This window comes from Sorex araneus, chromosome 3 (genome assembly GCF_027595985.1).
Source record: "Sorex araneus isolate mSorAra2 chromosome 3, mSorAra2.pri, whole genome shotgun sequence".
NCBI classification, from domain to species: Eukaryota; Metazoa; Chordata; class Mammalia; order Eulipotyphla; family Soricidae; genus Sorex; species Sorex araneus.
In genome coordinates this window covers 220,273,525-220,295,413 of record NC_073304.1, presented here as the reverse complement: position 1 = coordinate 220,295,413, position 21,889 = coordinate 220,273,525, and the positions used below count along the sequence as shown (strand labels likewise).

Genomic DNA, 21,889 nt, shown 5'->3' with positions numbered 1-21,889 from the left:
GAAAGAAACTTTGGTATATCTACACAATGAATACTATGCAGCTGTTAGGAAAGATGAAGTCATAAAATTTGCTTATAAGTGGATGGTCATGGAGAGTATCATGCTAAGTGAAATGAGTCAGAAAGAGAGGGGCAGACAAAGAATGGCTGCACCCATTTGTGGAATATAAAATAACATGAGACTGATAACCAAGGAGAGTAGAGAGAAGGGCCAGGAATATTGCTCTGGGTTGGAAGCCTGCCTCATGAGCTGGGAGAGAAGGCAGCTGGAATAGAGAAGGGATCACTAAGTCAATGATGGTTCGAGGGATCATTCGAGATGGGAGATGTGTACTGAAAGTAGATTAAAAAAATCAAATGCGACGATCTCTCATTATCTATATTGCAAATTATAATGCCCCAAAGTATAGAGAGAGTATGGGGAACATTGCCATAGAGGCGGGGAGGGGATTGGGATTGTGGAGAGGGAAGATACTGGGGACATTGATGGTGGAGAAAGTGCACTGGTGGAGGAATGGGTGTTCAATCATTGTATGACTGAAACTCAGATATGAAAGGTTTGTAACTGTAGCTCACAGTGATTCAATAAGAAACAAACAAAACCCCAACTCTCAATAACTTTGTAAATCGTGGTTCTTTAAATATATTTTAAAAAAAGAGATGTGCACACAGTGGACTTCATGTCTGTCCCCCAATCCCCCAGGATACCTGAATGAACATGGATACTTAGTTGGGGACAGAGTCACACTGTCCTCTTGCTAGGGACCACAGACCCTGTAGTGGCTTCCATCCCAGGTCACTGTGGCTGAGCAGATGGCTCTCTGCCAGTGGGCACGGTGGAGTTCAGTCTCAGGAAAAGCAAGACCCCCAAGAGACACATGAATCCACTTTGAAATTCAGGCAACGAAGGTCTTTGCTGATCTTTGATATAAAAGAGAAATGGTGCACAAGAACCATGCCAAGAAGTGGCGCCCCTGACAAGCACAGGTGTGAACACTGCTCTTAGAATGTTCTTGTACACGAATAGAAGAGCGACCCCTGGTGGCTGTGTGTGTGAGCTCCCCGCCCCCAAAAGCACAGAGGCCTTTAGCAAACATCAGCCCAGGGGGCAAATGCCTGGCCCTGATGTAGGATTTCCGGTGAGCACCGCAACTGAATATGAGCATCACAGCCAGGGTGTATGACCCTCAGACATCTCGCAACAATAAAGATGAGGAGGAAAGGTAAAACCTGTTTGGGGCTGGGGGGGGGGCGGCAGCGGAAGACTAAAGGGAACAGCTGGACCACATCTGGGTGATGGTCAGGTGTGACCCCTACAGTGCTCCAGCAGCAGTACTAAGTTGAAATAGAAGATATCTCCCTATAAGGATGGGAAGGAAAAGACACACTTGGGAGACAGTTCTTGCTGAATGTGACAAACTTAATTTTCTAACAATAACAAAGAAATCAGTCACCCCTAAACCATTCCAAGGTCCTGAGCGGTCTTCCTCTTTAAGGTAGAAGCTTTTGAACGGTGAGAAGCTGCTGCCAGGATTTCAGTACATACCCCAAAGTGATAACAATGCCTTAGAGTAAGCTCTCGTGTGGACACTCATCTAAAGACAGGCCATTATGCTATATGGCTGGGAGAGCGTGAGGGCTTCGCTGTGACCCCAGCTCCGTCTGCCTTCACAGTGCAGCTCCCCACCTCACTGACAATCTCCACAGTGGGGTCAAGCGGTCAGTAGGAACAAGGTTTGGGTTTCCTTTGTTCTCTCTTAGTACTTATGTCTTGGCAAAATACTGATGTTCCACAAACAAGCCAGAGTGTCCACTGCTCTGTCTGAGTAAGGCATCGCCTTTCTACTTTGTCAAGTCTGCAGTTGCTACCATCATGGAACTTGTACCGATGAAATGACTAAAAGAATTTTTTAAACAAGTCATCAGTGTAGACCTGTGTAGGTGAATGAAGAAACACTTGAAATTCAGAAGGGGAAAAAAAAGATAGTTGGGGCTGGTGCAATCGTACAGCAGGTACAGCAGGTAGGGCATTTGCCTTGCACACAGCTGACCTGGGTTTAATTCCTGGCATCACATATGGTTCCCCAGACACCGCCAGGAGTAATTCCTGAGAGGAGAGCCAGGAACAAACCCTGAGCATGGAGGTATGGCCCCAAAATAAAAACAAAAGAAAAAAAGAGATACTGAACATTTAGGATTAGCAAACACTGTAGGATTTCCATAACATACTTCATTCCTGATTTCATCTGTAAGAGATGTGATTATCACCCTTTCAAAAACAATGGCATCTTATTAATATTTTGACAGTTTATGGAAAATTTATTAATTTACAGTTACAAATTATTATGGCATATTGAAGGTGATCTGTTTTTCATTCAACTGATAATGTACTCACCACTCAATGTTTATTAATATAGATGTTTCATTCAAGAAACTCACTGAGTGATAATTACCCAGAACCCAGGAAGAATTAAGGTTTTTGTGGGCCCTGAATTTCATCTAGTTTATCAAAATTCTGTTTAACAAAATAAATAAAATGCAAAATTATGAGTATAAAAATTGTTGGGATCTTCCCTGAGATCTTGCAAGTAAGGTTTGGAGTTCAGCTTCCTTTAATTCCTTATCAATTCACCTCAGATGGGTCTTTTTGTTTTGTTTGTGCTTAGGTTTGGGTTACACCTGGCATGCCCTCAGCCCACTGAGCTCTATCTGGTTCTCACTTCGACCTTTCCCCAGATCTATTTAATGCAGGGAGTAAATTATGATCAACGCAGTTTCCAATCAACCCAGTCATTTGTCAGATAGGTAATAAAAAGACCTAACTGAAGGACCAGCATCCCTTGCCTTTGGAAAGAGATGTAACATTATTTCCTCTTGTTTTTCGGCCACACATAGCAGGGTGCTCAGGGCTTACTCCTGGCTGTGCTCAGGAAGAGCATGTGGGGTGCTGAGGCTGAACCCAGGTCAGCCATGTGCAAGGCAAGTCACACACCCACTGTACTTGCGCTCCAGACACAGAGTTTTGATCACGCAGGCAAATTGTATGTGAAAGGAATGAGCTTGGTCATTTGGAAAGATTGGGCCCCAAAGAAAGGAGTCCACCCCCCAACACATTTGGGCCCCAACACATTCGGTGCTGGGGTGGGTGGGTAGTGCCATACTTGGTGTTTGGGGCTTACTCGGTGCAGTGCTGGGGAACCATGTCGTGCAGGGGCTTGAACCTGGGACTCCAGCACCTAGAGTGTGCACCATCTCCCCAGACTCCATGACAATCTGCTGAGGTGACTGAATTAATCTTAAGAGTTAGTTCTATTTAAATCACATGACTGGGATGATCATTTCTTTCCAGGTATCTATGATTCTTTCATTACCTTTTTCTCTCATTTGAGAGTAAAATTTCAATATATGCAATACAAGTAAATCATCACCTTCTCCATTATAAATTCGTTGGGTTTTCTTCTCATTGTTTGGGGACCACATTTGGAGGTGTGAATGGGAGTGACTGCTGGCAATGCAAAGCTCAGGCTCCAGCTCTCTGAGCTGTCTCCTCAACCTCATTCATGATGAGTCCTTCTCAGTACACCACCCACCATTATCTCCAGTGTCACCCCACTATCTTGTTACCCTGCTGTCTGCACTAGCAGTAGGGCTCTCATGTTTTCCCACCAGCATCTGTCTTCTTTCTTCCAGTACTCAAGGTTCTTGGTGACAAACACCCTGCTCTATTCTTCCATATAGATAGGCCTGACACTCAGAAGAAATGGCACTCTGTGAATGTTCTTGAATGTCTTAATTTTTATGAACTAAGATGCCATTTTCCCCCTGCCCCCACTGTCTCCTACAAAACTATACCGAAACTGGGGTTCTTGTGATGCTTGGTATAATAAAATGCTTAGTAAAAATGTGGCATTAAAGGCACTGAGGTGACTATAATCTCAAAGCCTGCTTCTTACAAAACTGGTCTGGGCTGGAGTTAGCACAGTTAGCACTGGAGTTAGATAGCACAGCGGGCAGGGCGTTTGTTTGCCTTGCATGTGTTCGACCCGGGTTCAATTCCCAGCATTCCATATGGTCCCCTGAGCACCGCCAGGAGTAATTCCTGAGTGCATGAGTCAGGAGTGACCCCTGTGCATCGCCGGGTGTGACCCAAAAAGTAAAAAAAGACAACTGGTCTTCAGGGTTCTTTCCCACATTGTCAGTCAATTAAGGATTGGTGAAGGGGAGCTGCTACAGGTGGGCACGTGCAGGAACCGTGACCCCGACCCAGACACATTCCAACCCCTCGCCTGCCTCATCAAATCTGTCTGCCGGGGGATCAACTCAGGTTTATACCCATGCAGAATCACCGAGCTGCCTTCCTGCCCTTCCTTCATCTAATCTGCAGGAAGCTGTGTAAAACTGGATTTCTGAAACACAAGCAGGTGAAGACCCTTTTTCAAAGTCAGACTGAAAGGAGGATCTTCCGCTTGAGTACAGAATTCCCTTTAAGCCTCTGATCTGAATTTTGATCTGCTTGTGTTACATCAAATCAGAGAGAAATCAGAGGGACCTTTTCACCCAAAGGGTATAGAACCACACGCTTCTTACACACGAGTAATTAGAAAAGTAAGTATAATGAAATTAGACAACAGCAATGTTGGTTTTTGGTTTTTTTGTTTGTTTGTTTTGCTTTTTGCGTTTTGGGTCACACTTGGCGACGCACAGGGATTACTCCTGGCTCTGCACTCAGGAATTAATCCTGGCGGTGCTCAGGGGACCATATGGGATGCTGGGAATCGAACCCGGGTCGTCCGCGTGCAAGGCAAATGCCCTACCTGCTGTGCTATTGCTCCAGCCCCCAGCAATGTATGTTTGATGAATGCTTTTCACTCACTCTGATGTAACACAAACACTTTTGGGGTCACAGAGATAGTTTCAGAGATGGAGCACATGTCTGCCATGTATAAACCCAGAGTTTGATCCCACCACACCACAGAACTCCAGGTGCCTCCCATGGCCGCCTTCTAGCTCAGCTGGCCAGTGTGATGCCAGTTTTGCCAGGAGTGATCCTGGATCCCAGCACTGCCAGGTGCGAAGTCTATGGAGTGTTTTTACCATAGCTTTTTACCACCTTTTACCACAGCTCAAAGCTTTATAGTGACCGGGGCTGGAGCAATAGCACAGCGGGGTAGGGCGTTTGCCTTGCATGGGGCTGACCCAGGTTCAATTCCCAGCATCCCATATGGTCCCCTGAGCACCGCCAGGGGTGACTCCTGAGTGCAGAGCCAGGAGTAACCCCCGTGCATCACCAGGTGTGACCCAAATACCAAAAAAAAAAAAAAAAGCTTTATAGTGACCACAGTGAATTCACTTTATGTATATATTCATATATATTTTTTTCTTCAAAAGAATGTTCTAGAGTATTAGGGAGGGAACTATGCTAAGATAGATGTTCAGGAACCCTTTGGCTTCACCATGTAAAAGAAGCTACCAGCTAGGAATAAATCCATAACTCTCCTTCCCAGCCAACTCCCAGTAAAAACTGTTATACTTACTTCTTCCCGGCTCTTTGTTGCATACATTTAAGTGGTTAGGAACTTTGCACATGAACAGGAACCAAAGTTGGAATTAAACTGGGAATTTAAAGCCTCATTCACAGTTCAGCGCCGTACCAGTGGGAATCACAAGACAATGCTAACGAATACGTTTCTGTTAGTGCTCGCTCCAATAATCATTAATAAAAAAAAGCAAAGCATGCCAGGTGTCATGCAAATCTCTTGGACTCTTTGTACCTTAGTTTCTTCATTTGAACAAAAAGAACTGGATCTCAAGACATACTTACTAGAGTTCACACTGGCCTTATACCAGTCAGGCAATAATGACTGCATGATGCTTTTATGCACAGTGTTATTATGTATACTTATCTGCTTTTTGACTTACATCTTATGTAAAAACTGCATTCCATGCCAGGCCTGAAACGTTCCAAAGCTCAGTTCGGTGATTAAATTGCAACTAAGATTCCTACCAAAGAAAACAAAGAAAAAAAAGATAAAAGCAGCAGCAGTTTTTAGAAGAAAGAAGAAAAAGGAAGGAGGAAAAGAAGAAAGAAGGGGTTGGAGCGATAGCACAGCAGATAGGGTGTTTGCCTTACATGCGGCTGACCCAGGTTTGATTCCCAGCATCCCATATGGTCCCCTGAGCACCACCAGGAGTAATTTCTCAGGGCAGAGCCAGGAGTGACTCCTGTGTGTCGCCAAGTGTGACCCAAAAAGTTAAAAAAAAAAAGAAGGAAGAAGAAGGAACATGAAAGAAAGAAGACAGAAGAAGGAAGAAGAAAAAGGAGGAATAAGAGGAAGAAAGAAGAAGGAAGAAGGAGGAAGAAGAAAGCGAGGAGGAAGTAGAAGAGAAAGTGGAAGTGGAAGAAGAGAAAGAAGAGGAAGAGGAAGAAGGAAGAAGAAGAGAAAGAAGAAGGAAGGAAAAAGAAAGGAAGAAGGAAGAAGGAAGAGGAGGAGGAGGAAGAGGAGGAGGAGGAGGAAGAAGAGAAGAAATAATATTCTTTTTCTTTTTGGGTCACACCCAGTATTACTTTTAATTCACAGAACCACAACATTTTATGCGCTAAACATCACTGTGGAAGACCTAAGCTTAAGGTTTATTCTTTGATGATTATGATGCTGTGGGGGCATTAGACACAAAATAGCAAATGCTTAACAAATACTTAATTAATTTCTCTATAACAGGGATTCATGACTTCAGCACTACTGCCACATGGGGGCTGGATAGTTATGGGGGGGCTGTCCAGTGCATTGTAGCTATTCAGCAGTGTATCTGGAGGCATCTGCTCACTAGGTACCAACAGCATCATTATAGATCTGACAATTAAAACAATAAAAAAAAAACCCTCAAGGCACTATCAAGGGTCATGTGGGTACAAAATCATCCTGGTTGAGGGCCACGGTTCTATTGTTCACATTGCTCTGACTAGTAATTCTCATAGTAATCCTTACTTACAGGCAAAATGGATTTGCTGTACAGTTTTCATAGCTATTTATAATGTTCTAATAATATTCAAATGAATAACAGAATCTGACATTTAAGTGTTCTAAAAATTCCAAAAATAATGAAGCATATTTTTAACTTACATATACTGCAGATATGGTAGTTCTTCAAATGTACGCCTTTCAATAAACTGTATTTTATTGCAGGATAAATCTCTAGGAAAAGGAAAAGGAAAATATTTCTTCAATTAACTACCAAATATCTAATTTTAGGAATAACCAGTAGAAGTCAAAATAATATTGAATGAGTAGATTTGAATGTTCCAGAACTCCTAACCTTGCTTTCAGTTCAACCACAAATCTTCATGAATAAAATGTATGATTACTTGGTTCTAATATTGGACTTTAACTTTTCTCAGAGCAGAGAATTGATTCGGTGATTTTTATGTTCTCAATGACAGATGGAGTTCAATTTTTTATCTTCATGTAAAATTCTATATTTAATATAATTATTTCAAATATTCATATGAATAATCTCACGTTTATATGCATTCCTATTTAGCTGCTTTCTAGGCTAAAAAATGGCCCATTTTCATATAATTGAAATGAAGTTACTCCTTTCAGCCAGAACTTAATTTAGAATTAAACTTTTTTTTTTTTTTTTGCTTTTTTTGGGTCACATCCAGCTATGCTCAGGGGTTACTCCTGACGGTGCTCGGGGAACCATATGGGATGCTGGGAATTGAACCCGGGTCAGCTGCATGCAAGGCAAATGCCCTACCTGCTGTGCTATTGCTCCAGCCCCTAGAATTAAACTTTTCTATCATAATAGAAATTGAATTTTTGGTTCTATATTTTCTGAATATTCCATGAATTTCACTGCTTTCATTGTACAGTGGTGGAACAAACAAAATCATCACAGTGCTGAATTTTTATTTGATTACAGTTGACTGTTTTATATCTATGAATTCTACTTAAGTTCTTTCACATATGACCAAGATGCGTATAACTATCTTCTAGCTCATCCCTCTTTTTCCTCTTGCCTTCCTTCCCTTCCCTGGCAGTGCTCAGGGCTCACTTCTGACTGCACTCAGATCACTCGGGGGGGGGGGGGGGGCTCAGGGGACCCTGCATGGTGCTGGGGATCAAACCTGGGTCACCCATGTGCAGAAGCAAGCCCCTTACCCCTGTCCTATCACTCCAGTCCCAGGCTTTCCTTTTCTGACCCACAATGCACACCGTCATATATTAACTTTCCAAATAGTTCTCAAACACCAGTCTCACTTGGGAGCTGATTGAAGATGCCTGTTCTCCAATCAACCTACTCCAAATCAGCTGGAGCAGGAACTGTGGTGGGGGGTTAACAGGCCCTCCAAGTGATCTACTGCAGGCCTGAGTGACCCAGCGCAGGTGGGCACGAGGGAGCTCTGCATGCTAGCCCTGGCTTACAACTCCTGGGTCTAGGTGTCTACCCTCTTTTTTGGTATTCTGAGAGCATTGTGGTGTTTTTCCTGTGTTCTACCTTTCTCCTACTCTCTTTTTACAAGATTCTGTCCAAGATGTCTGTCTGACAATAGCCCAACAATTCCTACAACAGAACTCTCCTCGTGATAATCTCCCATGTTCTTAATACTACTGCTATAGAATCACTGTTTTAGCCAAGTATTTCATATTTAAATGTTTGTTTAAGTTCTAGATAATTTGGAAATATGCTGACATAGGGTGTTAGAATGTTGTATTGCAAATCACAATGAGAAAACTAAAGTTTTTTTAAAAAAAATCTGGGCTAATGGCATTCAAGTTCTTTATTTTCTTGTTCAATAATTCAGGTTTATTTTCATTTTTTAAATAATTTTTTTATTAAGCCAACTTTTTAAAGTTTTCTATAAAGGCTAGAAATTTAAAAATAATAATATTCTAGATTTTGCAGAGCATATTTTTATGATTTTTTTCATTTGCAGAAAAACACAAACATCAAGTTTATAAACACAAGCATAGTTTGAGCTTGCTCTTCAAGCTGTGCTCTCCCGTGTGTCTCGCTTGTAGAGTCTATGTTCCTTGGCTTATTCACTTGCACTCTGGAAAAGCCGGTGCTCTCTCTCCAACATCGCCCTCCTTTCTCTCCTCCCACATCTTCCTCAGCACGTTTCATTCAATAAAAACTAACCTGCTTCACTGTTGCACCTCTTTAAGTTCTTTCCTGCAAGGGACAGGCAGTGGACCCATGATGCCTGTGATGAGGTTGGGACTGCCTTCCCTTTCCTGCTGGTGCAGGCTGGCAGATGTACTTTGGGGGAATAATAATACTCAAGAAGAAATTCCCTAGCCCCAAAATAACTCAAGGGCTTGATGATCACATCATTTGAAATGCAAATCCTGAATTCTTGGAAGAGAAACTGAGGTACCACCAGGATGCAAAAATCCAAGGCCCCACCCAGAAAAGGCTGGTCCCCCCAGAAAAGAAGTTACACAAGAATCCATGAGATTATAAAGAGAACATCAACAGTGCAAGACATTCCTGTGACAACACCCAGCCTAAATTTTAGTATGCAAAACTCCAGGAAAGAACAACCCTTTTGGAAGAATTGAATAAAAGCACCTCCTGAAAGTCCTCAGGGCTTGCTCTTCAAGCCCTGAATATCTCACCTGCTTCTTTCTCTGTTCCTTTGCTTGTTTATTTCCACTCTGGAGAGCCTGTGTTCTCTCTTGAACACATACTTCTTAATTTCTCTCCCTCACATCTTTCTAAATAAGTTTTAATAAAAGCTGTCTTGCTTCATACACAAAATTAAAAAAAAAAAAAAAGAACATGGGGCTGGAGCGATAGTACAGTGGGTGGGGCGTTTGCCTTGCAGGCAGCTGACCCGGGTTTGATCCCGGGCATCTCATATGGTCCCCCCAGCACTGCCAGGAGTAATTTCTGAGTTTCCTGAGTGCAGAGCCAGGAGGAACCCCTGAGCATCACTGAGTGTGATCCAAAAAACAATAAATAAATACATACATAAATAAATAAATAAATAAATAAATAAATAAATAAGTAAAAATTAAAAAATAAAAACATGAACATATTTGCATAGATCTTTGTTTTTATTTAGTAGTGCTCAGGGGCTACTTCAGGGACATTACTGGGGGGTCAGGGAATGCGGAGCCCAGAACCTCGTTCTGCTGGGAAACCAACCTGGGCCTCCTGTTGCTAAGCATCACACTCAACATTTGTGCAATCTCCCCAGCTGACAAAAACAATTCTTAAGTTAATGGGCTATGTAAAACTGGACCATGCATTGGTTTTGATCCATGGGGACATAAAGGAACTCTATATTAACATAGAGGAGATGGTATACTAGCACTCTAAGTTAAGTTTACATGGGTGATGCAAATATAAGTACTTTTCATTTATTATTAAAGTTTAAAGACAAAAACAATTCTTAAGTTAATGGGCTATGTAAAACAGGACCATGTGTTGGATTGGATTCAGGGGACATAAAGGAACTCTACATGGACATAGAGGAGATGGTAAATTAGCACTTACTTTAGGTTTATATAGTAAAGTTTGAAAAAAAACTCTTGTGAAGCAAGATAGTTTATACTGAAAGAAACTTTCTTAGATGTGAGGGGTGGGAAAGAGAAAGAATGTGTTCACGAGATAACCTGGAATTCTCCAGAGAAGAAAAAGCAAAGAGTCATGGGGACAAGTAAGAAAAGTACATGATCCAGGGAGAACATGGGCTTGAAGAGTAAGCCTAAAGTTTTTTCTATATATGTACATATATGTATTTATATATATATGTACATGCAAATGTAATTTAGTGCCAGAAATGACATGAAAGGTTTTTAATGCTAGAATCATAAAACTATAGAATTGTATTGCTGGAAGAAAAAAGATTAACTTGTACACCCTTTGTTTTATAAACAACAGATCTAGAAACTCATAAATAAATGATTAACTTACAAGTACTTGAGGGATAGCAGGCCTTCAAATGAATCCTTATGTAATTCAGTCAAAGAATTGTCACTGAGGATTCTGAGAAATGGAAAAATTATTTCTGGACCAAAATGCAAAATAACTATGACTATTTACTACATAGGACTAATTCTTACACATAATAATGGTGCTTTCTAAAGATCCCAATTCTTATTTAACTTGGGGATAGTGATCTCTGTTTAGGCTCTTTGCTTTTTCCTCACTGATATCTATCCATCATGCACACGAACATAGCTATTGACTCTTCTCACCAAATAACCTCTACAAAGCATATTCTCTAGGTCACAAAATGTCAGATCTAAATTCTGGGTGACACCAGAACCACAGAATTGCCACTCCCTCCTCTCTTCCCAAACATTACTCTGGATACCCCATGAAGAATGAAATTAAGTCTGTAAAGAAAACCCTTTGAAACTTAACACCATTAATTTTTTTTGTTCTGGGAATTAAAATGAGCACAAAATGCACATGACAAACACTCAAGAATTATTGAGGCCAGAGCAATAGTACAGTGGGAGGGGTACTTGGCTTGCACATGGCTTACCTGGGTCAGCCCGGGCAACCATATGATCCCCCAGGAGTAAACTTTGAGCCCAGAACCAGTGGCTGTGCACCCCCCAACACGAAAGAACAGTAAAGCAAAGGCCCCAAGACATATTCCTTACAAGAAACACAGCTTCATAGAGGACCCTAGTGTGGCCCTACCAATCACACCCTCCTCTGTCACACGCCCCTGACTTTAATGAGCATTTGTTATTTTGGGGTTTACTTGGTGCTTTGTTTTGTTTTGGGGCCACATCCAGGAGTGCTCAGTGGTTAATCCTGGCTCTGCACTCAGGGATCATTTCTGGTGCTGCTCAAGGGACCGTATGGGGTGCTGGGGATCAAACTCTGATCAGCAGTCTGCAAAGCAAAGAAGCCTTTCCAGAGGCAGAGTTTGTCCTGGTCCATGGACTTGGGTTGTCTTGGACAGGCAGGACCAGAGGACAGGAAAGCTAACCAAGATTTTCAAACAAAGACTTGAAATTCGGCTTCCCTTCCCATCAAGTGTCAAAGGGCGTCTCACCACACTGTCTGCCACCATCCCTGGCCCCAGAACTGGAAAGCTCTTACTGTCTGTTGGGGGATTCCCATGATGGAAACCTACAGTTCTTACCAATTGTGATTTGGATTCCCTGCTCCAATGTCCCCTTTTGTTTAGAAAATTCCACCTTTCAGAGCTAAGGGTAACCCCTGAGCACCACTGGTGTGGCCCTAAAGCAAAATTGAAAAAAAAAAAAAGAAAAAGAAAAAAATCCAGAATTTCCACTTTTTTAACACTTAGCAAAGTATGCAAGCGATTTCTATTTGTAGACTTTCTCTCTAGGTCTAAGGTTCATAGACTGGATGAAAATAAACACACTGGAACAGTCTTTGTTTGGTTTTGGTTTTGATTTTGGCTCACACCTGGCTGTGCTCAAGGCTTATTCCTGGCTCTGTGCTCAGGGATCACTAATGGCAGGGCTGGAGGGCCCTATGTGGTGCTGGGGAGTGAACCCAGGTAGGCCACGTGCAAGGCAAACACCCTACCCGCAGTACTATCGCACTGGCCCTAAAATGGTCATTTCTCACATTATGAATGTCAACCGACAATGACAGATTAGCAATATCATTCATTTGGCCTCTAATAGAAACCATAGATACTTTTCACATTGCATTTACTATAGACATCTCAAACTTTTGGTTTTTCATCAAAAATTTGAAGTTAGTTGTTAGACATACAGGTGGTTGTTAGATATACCAATATGTATTATTTAATATGACGAATCACAAAATCCCGTTAATCATCGATTTCTCGGGTGGGCTCAGTAACATCTCATTTCGACCTTTCCCTGAGATCTTAGAAGTCCATCTTGACTCGGCCCTCCTAACAGTGTTGCACTGGGGGCTCTTCAGGGTCAGGGGAATGAGATCTAGCTTGTTACTGGATTTTGCATATGAATACACCATGGGAAGCTTGCAAGGCTGTCCCATGTGGGCAGGAAACTCTCAGAAGATTGCCAGTTTCTCCCAGAGGGAGAAGTAGGCTAAAGATATTGCATGCGATATTTAATATACTCAAAGAAAAAACCTTATAACTGCTATCAATCATTTTTTGGTGGTCTGTTTTCTGATTCTTATATATGCATATGTATGTGTGTGTATAAAATTAACTCTACTTGTTATAGAATGGAAAACAAAAAGACATTTTAAATAGGATCTTGGTAAACTAAAATTTTTAAAAGAAAAAAACCATTATAACTAACAGAGGTTGTTTTGGGACATGAGGGGAGAATACCTTTTATCAGAGGTATTAATCTTAAATTGTATACTAAGGAGGATTTCTTTTTCTTTTTGGGTCACGCCTGGCGATGCATAGAGTTTAGTCCTGGCTCATGCACTCAGGAATTACTCCTGGCGGTGCTCGGGGGACCATATGGGATGCTGGGAATCGAACCCTGGTTGACCACATACGTGCAAGGCAAATGCCCTACCTGCTGTGCTATCGCTCCAGTCCCACTAAGGAGGATTTATGGTGCAATTATTTTTTAATATTCATATTTGGAGAGAATATACTCACAGTTTCTCAACCCAAGGGTATGCCTTCCATGTATTTCCATCAATGGAAGAAATAGAGTTTCCTTGGAAATTCCTGTGAAGAAACACAGTTTACAGTCTTGAAAAGGTAGGAAAAGAATGAACAGGCTAAGTAAAAGAATCATGGAAACACAGAAAACACCAGCTTCTTTCCACAGCTATCAGCTTCCCATTTTGCCCAACTAAAGACATGATGTGGGGCCACTGGTCAAACATTGAAATATCTCACAATCTGAACTTCCTAATTCCTGGAGTAGCTCAATAATGCCAGCTAGTTAGCATGTAAGTCATTTTTCCAAGCTCACACCTATTGTAACTCCTCCTGTAAATCAATAGAGAAAGTTTAATTTCATAATTATACAGAGAAATGAATAAAATTACCAGCAAATACATATTTAAAAATATTGCCAGAGACCACCAAAGATTTTGGTCAATGTTCTCTGTTGAAATTTCGAGATAGTAGAAATTTCTAGATAGAGACTAGGGAAATGAGAAAATGAGGGGGACTAGTGAGGAGAGATATATTCAACATACTTCACCAGGAAAAGAACAAATCACAAAGAATGACCTTCAGTGCGGGGAAAATGCACAGGAAAGAGAGTAGAAGAAAACCCAAGATGGTAACAGGAGTTACTGTGCGGTAGTCACACAGGTGGTAGAGTGGGAAAGTGGGATTTTCACGCATTATCCTGTTAACTTTACTGACCTATTGTAACAAAGAGAATATGTTCATGAATTTACACATGTATAGATGAATGCAGTTGGTGGGAGTGTGGGGTGGGGGTGGGGGAGGGGATGGTGCTCAGGATTTACCCCTGGCTCTGGACTCAGGGTCTATCATTTTTTTTCTGTGTCAATAATTTTTAATTAAACTCCTGGTGGTGATGGAGGGGGACCATATGGGGTGCCTGGGATGAACCTGGGTTGGCCACATGCAAGGCAAGAGCCCTTGGTATGACTGTGCTGTGACTCTGGCTCCCTGAGTTCAGTTTTAACCACTAACTCTGTGGATCACTTTGAATCTAGTTTTGTCAACTTCCCCCAGCAACATGTGTATATCAACTGCAAACATGTATATAATCCAAATATAAACCTAATAAGTTTATGCACACATTTTCAGGTGAAAATGTTGAAACAGAAACCTGTGCCATCAACCTAGTGGACATTTCCATCAAATCTTCTGGCTGCTTTATGATGCCTAGGCCACAAGTTGAGGGATCTGTTTAAGGCACAGATTAGTAACTGTTTCACAGGTATATTACTTATCTCCAAACACATAAGTCATACCTAACATGCACCGTTTTTCATAGGCCAAGCACATCAATCATTTTTTAACCTAAAAAAGATGCCTAGACGCGAAAGCGGCTGCGCGAGATCCTATAATATTCATTTTCAGCAATGGAATACAAACTATCAAATGGTTCCTTTTTTGCAGGTTTGATTGTTGGGGGAAAATTCCAAATAATAACAGTCAGTTCTCTGTTGAAATATTGAATGTATCCAAATTATAGAGAGAATAAAGTGAAGATCACTGGCCACTTTAGTGCGGGGGAGGAGCGAGGGGGGTAGATTGGGGTTCTTGGTGGGGGAACAGGTGCACTGGTGAAGGGATGGGGGTTTGGTCATTATATGACTGGGATTTAAACCTGAAAGCTTGGTAACTTTTGTCATGGTGATTCAATAAAATTAAATAAATATTTAAAAAAAAATGCCTGGAACTCAGTGTGTCTCATCAGACTGGCTGTCCCTCCTACCTACTATATTTCCACCTTAACACCATTATCATTCTCTCAATAAGAACACAAACTTCAATCATATTGGATTTTTCTCCTTCCTTCTCCCTCAACTGGGCAGTTACTAACTTTGATTGGTTCTTTCTTTGTAATGTCCTCAGGATTTTCTTTGTATCTTTTTGGGCTTTGGGGAGGCTCAGCCTCTGGTGCTCAGGGACCACCCTTGGCTCAGTGCTTTGGAGGGGTCACTCTGGTGGTGCTCAGAGAACCATGAGGTGCCAGGGATCAAACCCTGGGTTCCCACATGCACAGCCTGTGCTCAGCCTTTTGAGCTCTCTCCCCCATCCAGGATGTTTTTCTACTCTTGCTACAATCGCTTATTCAGCCCCTTCTCACTTTACTCCTAGAGTTTATTAAGAGCACATTTGGTCTTTTTTCAACCGACTTTCCTCTTAGATTTCTCTACATATAGAATCTAAAACGATTCTTATTTATCTCTCTTGCTTGAAAACTTTCAATAGCACTCTATACCTCACAATGCAAATTTCAAACCCCATACCTGATACTTCAGATTTTTCACAAGCATATTTTCATTACTTCCTAACTCAGTTCAATTTTTTTTGCAGGGCATGGCACATCCAGCAGTGGTCAGGAACCACAATCTGATGATGATCAGGAGCCATACGTGGTGCTGGGATTCAAACCATGGTAGCTGCCATTGCCACATACAAGACAAATGCCTTAGCCTGTGTACCACCTCTCCAGCCTCTAACAGATATTTATTAGTCTGCCTGTTTTTTAAATCCCAGAACTTTCTAGAGCTATGCTTTTTCTTAGACTTTACTCTCCCTTCCCCCACCCCCACACACTTGATTTAACAAATTACCATCAACCTCTAATTCCCAGCTAAAGTTGCTCCATGTCAGCTCTCTGCAGCTTTCCCCAACTGAGGAGACACTGTACATTTTTGTGCCTCTGTTGGTGCTGCCTTTCCTTTTGTGTGTATTCCCTTTCTCCCCAACAGCATCATGTTTAAGAGCTGATGACATATTCTTGTGGCTAGGTTGGGGGAAATGGATGCTTTCTATGAAAAGTCGATGTAAAAAATTTAACTCTGAAATGAGAGATTAAGTAACAATAACAGACAGCATTCATGTATATGCTAGTTCCCAATTTAAGTCTATAGTTTTGTGGGGAGCCACACCCGGCAATACTCAGGTGTTACTCCAGGCTCTGCACTCAGGAATCACCTCTGGTGGTGCTCAGGGGACCCTATGGGACACTGGGGAATCAGATCAGTTGGAACAAGTGCAAGCAAATGCTCTACCTACTGTACAATCACTCTGGCCCAAAGTATTTACATAGATTTCTTAAGTATTACTTTGATTGCCATTGGAGCTGGCTAGATCTCACAATCAACCCTTCTCCACCACCTTGGCCTCATCTCCATAGGGATTAATGTGAAAGTTGTTTAAAGGTACTAATTTCATAAGTATCAAAATGAACAAGTATCAAAATACTAGGAGGTGAAAACTTACCATAATCTCCACGTAAAGAAAAAGGAACTGAGTCACAGAGCTAAATAAACAAAGCTAACAAATGACAAACTCGGGTAGTCTGGCTCCAGAAATCATGTCCATAGCACACGTTGTGACACGAGCAATAAAAGATAAGGAGAACATACTATTGTTAAAAAAAAAAGAGGCTGGAGTAAAGAGAAAACAAAGGTTAAGGAATTAAATGAACAGCTGATGGGATGAAGGATAGGTTGAGGGTGAGATAAAAATAGTGAAGGAAAGAGAGTATGAACAATTATAAGCAAAAGACTGGGGAAGAAGAAACAACAGATAAGAAGAATGAGGATATCTTTTGACTGACAAAAGATGAAAAAAGAGAGAGAATCATTTAACGTGGCCATGGGGGATGAGGCAGATACAGGAAGACATTGAAGCAAAGGCTTGCTACGTCAATAGGCAGAATGCAGAGATGAGAGGAAAGGTGATTCTTACAGTATAGTGAAGGTCCTGTTGATGTTGGGCCCTGGCACAGGCACTCTACGGAGTCTCTTCTCTGGACTGAGACCGGTGCAGGAGAGGGTATCCTCTGTGCAGGTACAAAGCTCACATATGTTGAAGGTCATGTGTTCATTCTGTTGTAGTTGCTCAGGGAAATCTACATGTGCCTTTTCGGAAGTAGATCGTCCAGAAGATAGGGCTGAAGAGTGAGTCAGGGAAGCTGTCCTTGATGTTTCTGGTTGTGGCGTTTCGTCCAAAGTTATAGATGTCTGTTCACTCAGATCTGTGTGTTGATGCTGACCCTGTTCTGACAGCAATCCCTCTGTGGGGGTTGTCAGAGTGGTACTTGTTGAAACTGTTACCTCAGCTTTCTTTGGGGCCTTTGAAGACGGAACTCCAGTCTCTTGCATGGTTGGAGCTGTAACTGACCTGCCTTCAGTGACAGGAACGTCCTTGTTTATAGGTGGATACGTGACTTCACTCAGGTTTGAATGAGGACTCAGAGATGGTGTGATAGGTGTCACATCTGAGTGTTCTGTAGCACTGGTACTTGTCAGGGTTGTCGAGGGTTTAGTCTTCACAGTGCGTTCCGGAGTTACAGTTATATATTGGTGTGTAGAAGGTTGATTTTGATGAGAAGTCTGACCTGTAGTCTTTTGTGTGGTTGGAGAAGGTACTGTCTTCAAAACCCCCAGACTGGGTAGAGCTGAAATCTTAGTGGCGATTGAATGAGTCCGCACATTCCCTGTTGGTTTTGTCACAGTGTGCTCTGTGGGAGCGGTAGTCTTCTTCAGGGTCGTAGAAGCTTTACTCTCCCTACTTGGTTCTGCCGTGAGAGTCGTGACCCGGACTGATGATGGATGCCGAGTTGATGCTGAAAGTGGTCCTTCCAAATGCTCTGAAGCCTGAGCCAAAACGATATCTGTTGGTAACTCTGAAAGATGAGTGAGGGTCTCCTGCACAGGTGAAGAAATTTCCATTTTCTCAGCAGGTTCCTTGTCTGGCGAAAGCTGAGTTAGAGTCTGACCCAAATGTAGAGCTACCATCTCACTCTGGAACTTCTGTGTTTCAGAAATGGTTGATGATACAATCTGCCAGCCAGATAATTCCATGTTCTCAGAGAGGCCTGGAAATGAAGCCTGGACCTCTTGGGATGGAGGTTGAGCCTGGACCTCCTGCTGAACTGAAGGTTTGACCTCATTTATGACCTCTGTAGTTTCAGAAATAGTCACACCCTTAGGATTAGAAGTGACACTGGGCAAGTTGATGTGTGGAGCTTTACTGTGACTTGGAGATGGAATATTTTCTTCAGAATGAGGGAAAGGGTGAGTGACTGATTCCTCAGATGGCTCAGGAGACTGAGCCTGCATCTCCTGCTGGACTGAAGGTTCATCCTCATTACTGATCTCTGTAGATATGGAAAATGTCACACCAATAGGTTTAGCACTGACATATGTCAAATTTAAGCTTGGGGATTCATTGTGACGTGAAGATGTAATAAACTCTTCGGGATGCAGAGGTGGATTAGTGACAGATTCCTCAGATGGCTCAGACGGCTGATCCAGGGCCTCCTGTGGCACTGGAGAAGATTCAACCTCATCACCAACCTCTGAAAAAATGGAAAATGTCACACTCAAATGCTGAGCAGTGACATGGGGCAAGTTTAAGTGTGAAGTTCCATTCTGATTTGGAATTGGAAGATTTTCCGCAGGATGAAGAAATGGTTGAGCTTCCAACTCCATAGAAGATTCAGGAGGCTGAGCTAGGGATTCCTGCTGGATAGAAGATTCAGTCACCTCAAGGATCTCTGGAGCTTGAGCCACTGCCTCCTGCTGTGTGGCAGAGTCACCCTTAGGGCTCTCTAGAGGCTGAGACTGGGCCACCTCTTGAGCTAGAGAGTGTTCATTCTCTTCACGGGTCTCTCCTGTGTGACTTAGACTTAGGGTTTCTGGCTGGGTTGAAATTTCATCCTGCTTGTTGACTCTTGGAGTTCCGGTAATCTGCAGATAGGCAGGTTTGATGATGACAGTAGATATATTTGAAAGATGGGCTTCTTTCTGGACTGGAGACAGTTCATTTGGCTGATGATGCAGTAAAGACTGAGCTTTCAGACCTGACTCTGAAGACTGAGCTTCCACCTCCTGAGGTACTGAAGACCCCATTTCCTCAGGACCCAATGTAGGCTGAACTAGGATTTCTGGCAGGACTGAAGCAGTATCACCCTCTTCAGGGGTACTGGACAGCAAATCTAAGTCCTGAACTAAAGGTTTCGATTCCTCAGGAGATCCTGGAAGTGCAGCTGGGGTCTGTTGTGTGCTTGCTGAAACTTCAGCTTCCAGGGCCTTAAAGGGAAGCTGTTCTAGCTCTTCAGAGGGTTCTGGATGCTGGGACTGGGGTGAAAAGGATTCAGTCTTGTGAGGGATCTGTGGGTGTTTCTCTGAATCTCCCAGTACATCCAAGGGTTCTCTCCCCTCGGGATAAAAGATATCCATACTGGAATCTAAGTCCTCATCCTGCATCTGTTGTGGTCGATGATGAGGTTTCTTAGATTTTCTGGGAGTTCCAACTGTTAAGTTAAAAGAAATTATATTGTGTTAAAGCCCACTCTTGACCTTTGTAACCTCGCTTTGTTCTGCTTCTGTAACCATGCTTATGACCCTGAACTGTATATAATAATGTACTATGCCTGGGTCCTGTCACATACATCCTGACATCTGCCTGTCGGTTGGGCTGGAATTCACGTATGTGCCTAAAAGATAGGGACCCGCTCACAGAAGGAGTTGCTGAGAACAAGGAGCCCAGATAGTGACTCCGGTCCCACGGCCCAGCAGATAGTGAATCCGGCCCAGTAGATAGTGACTCCGGCCCCTGACACAGAGCCCAGATAGTGACTCCGGTCCCAGGGCTCTACAGAAAGTAACTCCTGACGAAGGGCAAGAAGAATGAAAGAATGTCTCCAGACACACGAATCCCAAGATAGTGGCTCCGGGCGAGGCTACGTGACTAACGTGACTGGCCTGGAGGACACAAGCCCTATAAAAAGGCTGCCCTAACTAGCACAAACCGCTGCATCTACTAGAGGTGCAGCCCCCGCATGTTGGTCTGAATAAACTTTTGTCTTGCAAGACTGGCCCGTCTCTGCTTCTTGCGGCTCCGGACCCAACATTAACTAGACCCTCCCTCCTGTTTGCAGGAGAAATAATAAAGTTTAGTAGTTTTGGAACCTGTCCACCTAGAGGTGGAGCAGGCATTTCAGATGTCTGATCTTCAGGTTGATCTAGACCTGAAGTTGGACTTGTACTTGTCCCTCTAGGAGACAAAGCTAGAGGTGGACTCTGATCCTGAGTCCATCTTATCATTGGATCAACTGGGAGCCTCTGATGTGTTGCCGGCTGGTCATTCAATCCCTGGTGTGGAAGGGCAAATCGATGGGACGCAGAGGGCAACCCTTTACCTGAGTATTCATCCCGGATGGGAATGAAACCTTTAAACTTCTGCGGCGGGAACAACATCCGGCCAACAGTCGAGGTGAAACGATCAAAAAACCCGGACTTGGCCCGGGGTTGAAGGGCATGAGGGGATTCAAGTGCAGGAGCACGGGAAGGAGAAATCCAGGGCTTGGGGACGGACGGGTCGGGGATCAGCAGGACGGGGTGCAGAATCTGCGTTAGGATCGGAGCTCCCAGCAGCCACGCTGGTCGCCCTATTAACACAGATATTATATAAATTCGTGGCCAGGACAAGTCCAAGCGACTAGAGGGCAGGCATCCTACCCTGCGGCCAGCCATTGTGGCAGCCAGGATAGGCGGGCGAGCGCCCTTATGCACTGTGCAACCTTAGCAACGACACACCCTTAGCAACCCCGCGCCCCTCCCCCGCAGCCCCTTTATGCTGCCTTGATGCAGCCCTTATTGGGTAACCAGCAGGACCCAGGCTTTCCTTTCTCCCTGAAAGGCACCAAAGACGTCCAATCAGGTCCTCTTCCCACCTCCTCTGCCCAACTCCAGCCTCCCCTCCCCACCCCTGCCAGCCAAACAGGACTGGGACTGCCAACTACTCTGAGCCAAACCCTGTGGTGGGGGTGGGGAGGGGAAGGAACAGTGTGTCCCCCATTGGGAACACTGGCGAATTCAACAGTACTAGTCCAGTTGTGGTGGTCTTGGTGCGTCCTCCTCACTACTGAAATCCGAGACACATTCTTCCTCCCCTGGGCCATCCTGCTTCCAAGAAAGCTAGCTAACCTGCAAAAGGAGCACTACTTAGGATGGATGGGGGTTCCCAAATGTTCTCATTTCCTTTAAACTCTCAGTATCTCTGATTATTTATCAGTCCCTGAGAGAGGGGATAGCATGGAATCACTGACCCAAAATTTTCTGAAGGAGGGCTCTGCGGCCATAGACAGTTTATTCTGGGAGACCGACCATAAACGAATGAACACTCATATACACTCCTTTACACCGGCCTGGGGCAAATCCCCCTTTCTTGCATGGAGCTCAACATTAATTCATAGAGAAAAAGTAGCAAGCCCCTTTCTAGAGGGCTGCCTGCCTGTCTAGCACTCCTGGAG

The 21,889-nt window shown here is 43.3% G+C and overlaps 1 protein-coding gene across 3 annotated transcripts in view; it reads right to left on the bottom strand.

Moving 5' to 3' along the window:
• Positions 1 to 21,131, bottom strand: part of LOC129403284 (leucine-rich repeat-containing protein 37A3-like) — a 49,569-nt gene extending 28,438 nt beyond the window's left edge. For 2 of the 3 annotated variants that reach the window (XM_055129923.1, XM_055129926.1), the window contains exons 1-6: positions 20,777 to 21,131; positions 17,317 to 19,888; positions 13,558 to 13,629; positions 10,926 to 10,997; positions 7,121 to 7,192; positions 5,919 to 5,999 (exon numbers count right to left, since the gene is read on the bottom strand). In XM_055129923.1, the coding sequence (XP_054985898.1) occupies positions 5,919 to 5,999; positions 7,121 to 7,192; positions 10,926 to 10,997; positions 13,558 to 13,629; positions 17,317 to 19,888; positions 20,777 to 21,110 (3,203 nt within the window). In that variant the 5' untranslated portion in view covers positions 21,111 to 21,131. The remainder of the gene's footprint in view (positions 1 to 5,918; positions 6,000 to 7,120; positions 7,193 to 10,925; positions 10,998 to 13,557; positions 13,630 to 17,316; positions 19,889 to 20,776) is intronic. The other variant, XM_055129924.1, reaches the window with a different exon arrangement.
• Between the last annotated feature and the right edge of the window lie 758 nt (positions 21,132 to 21,889).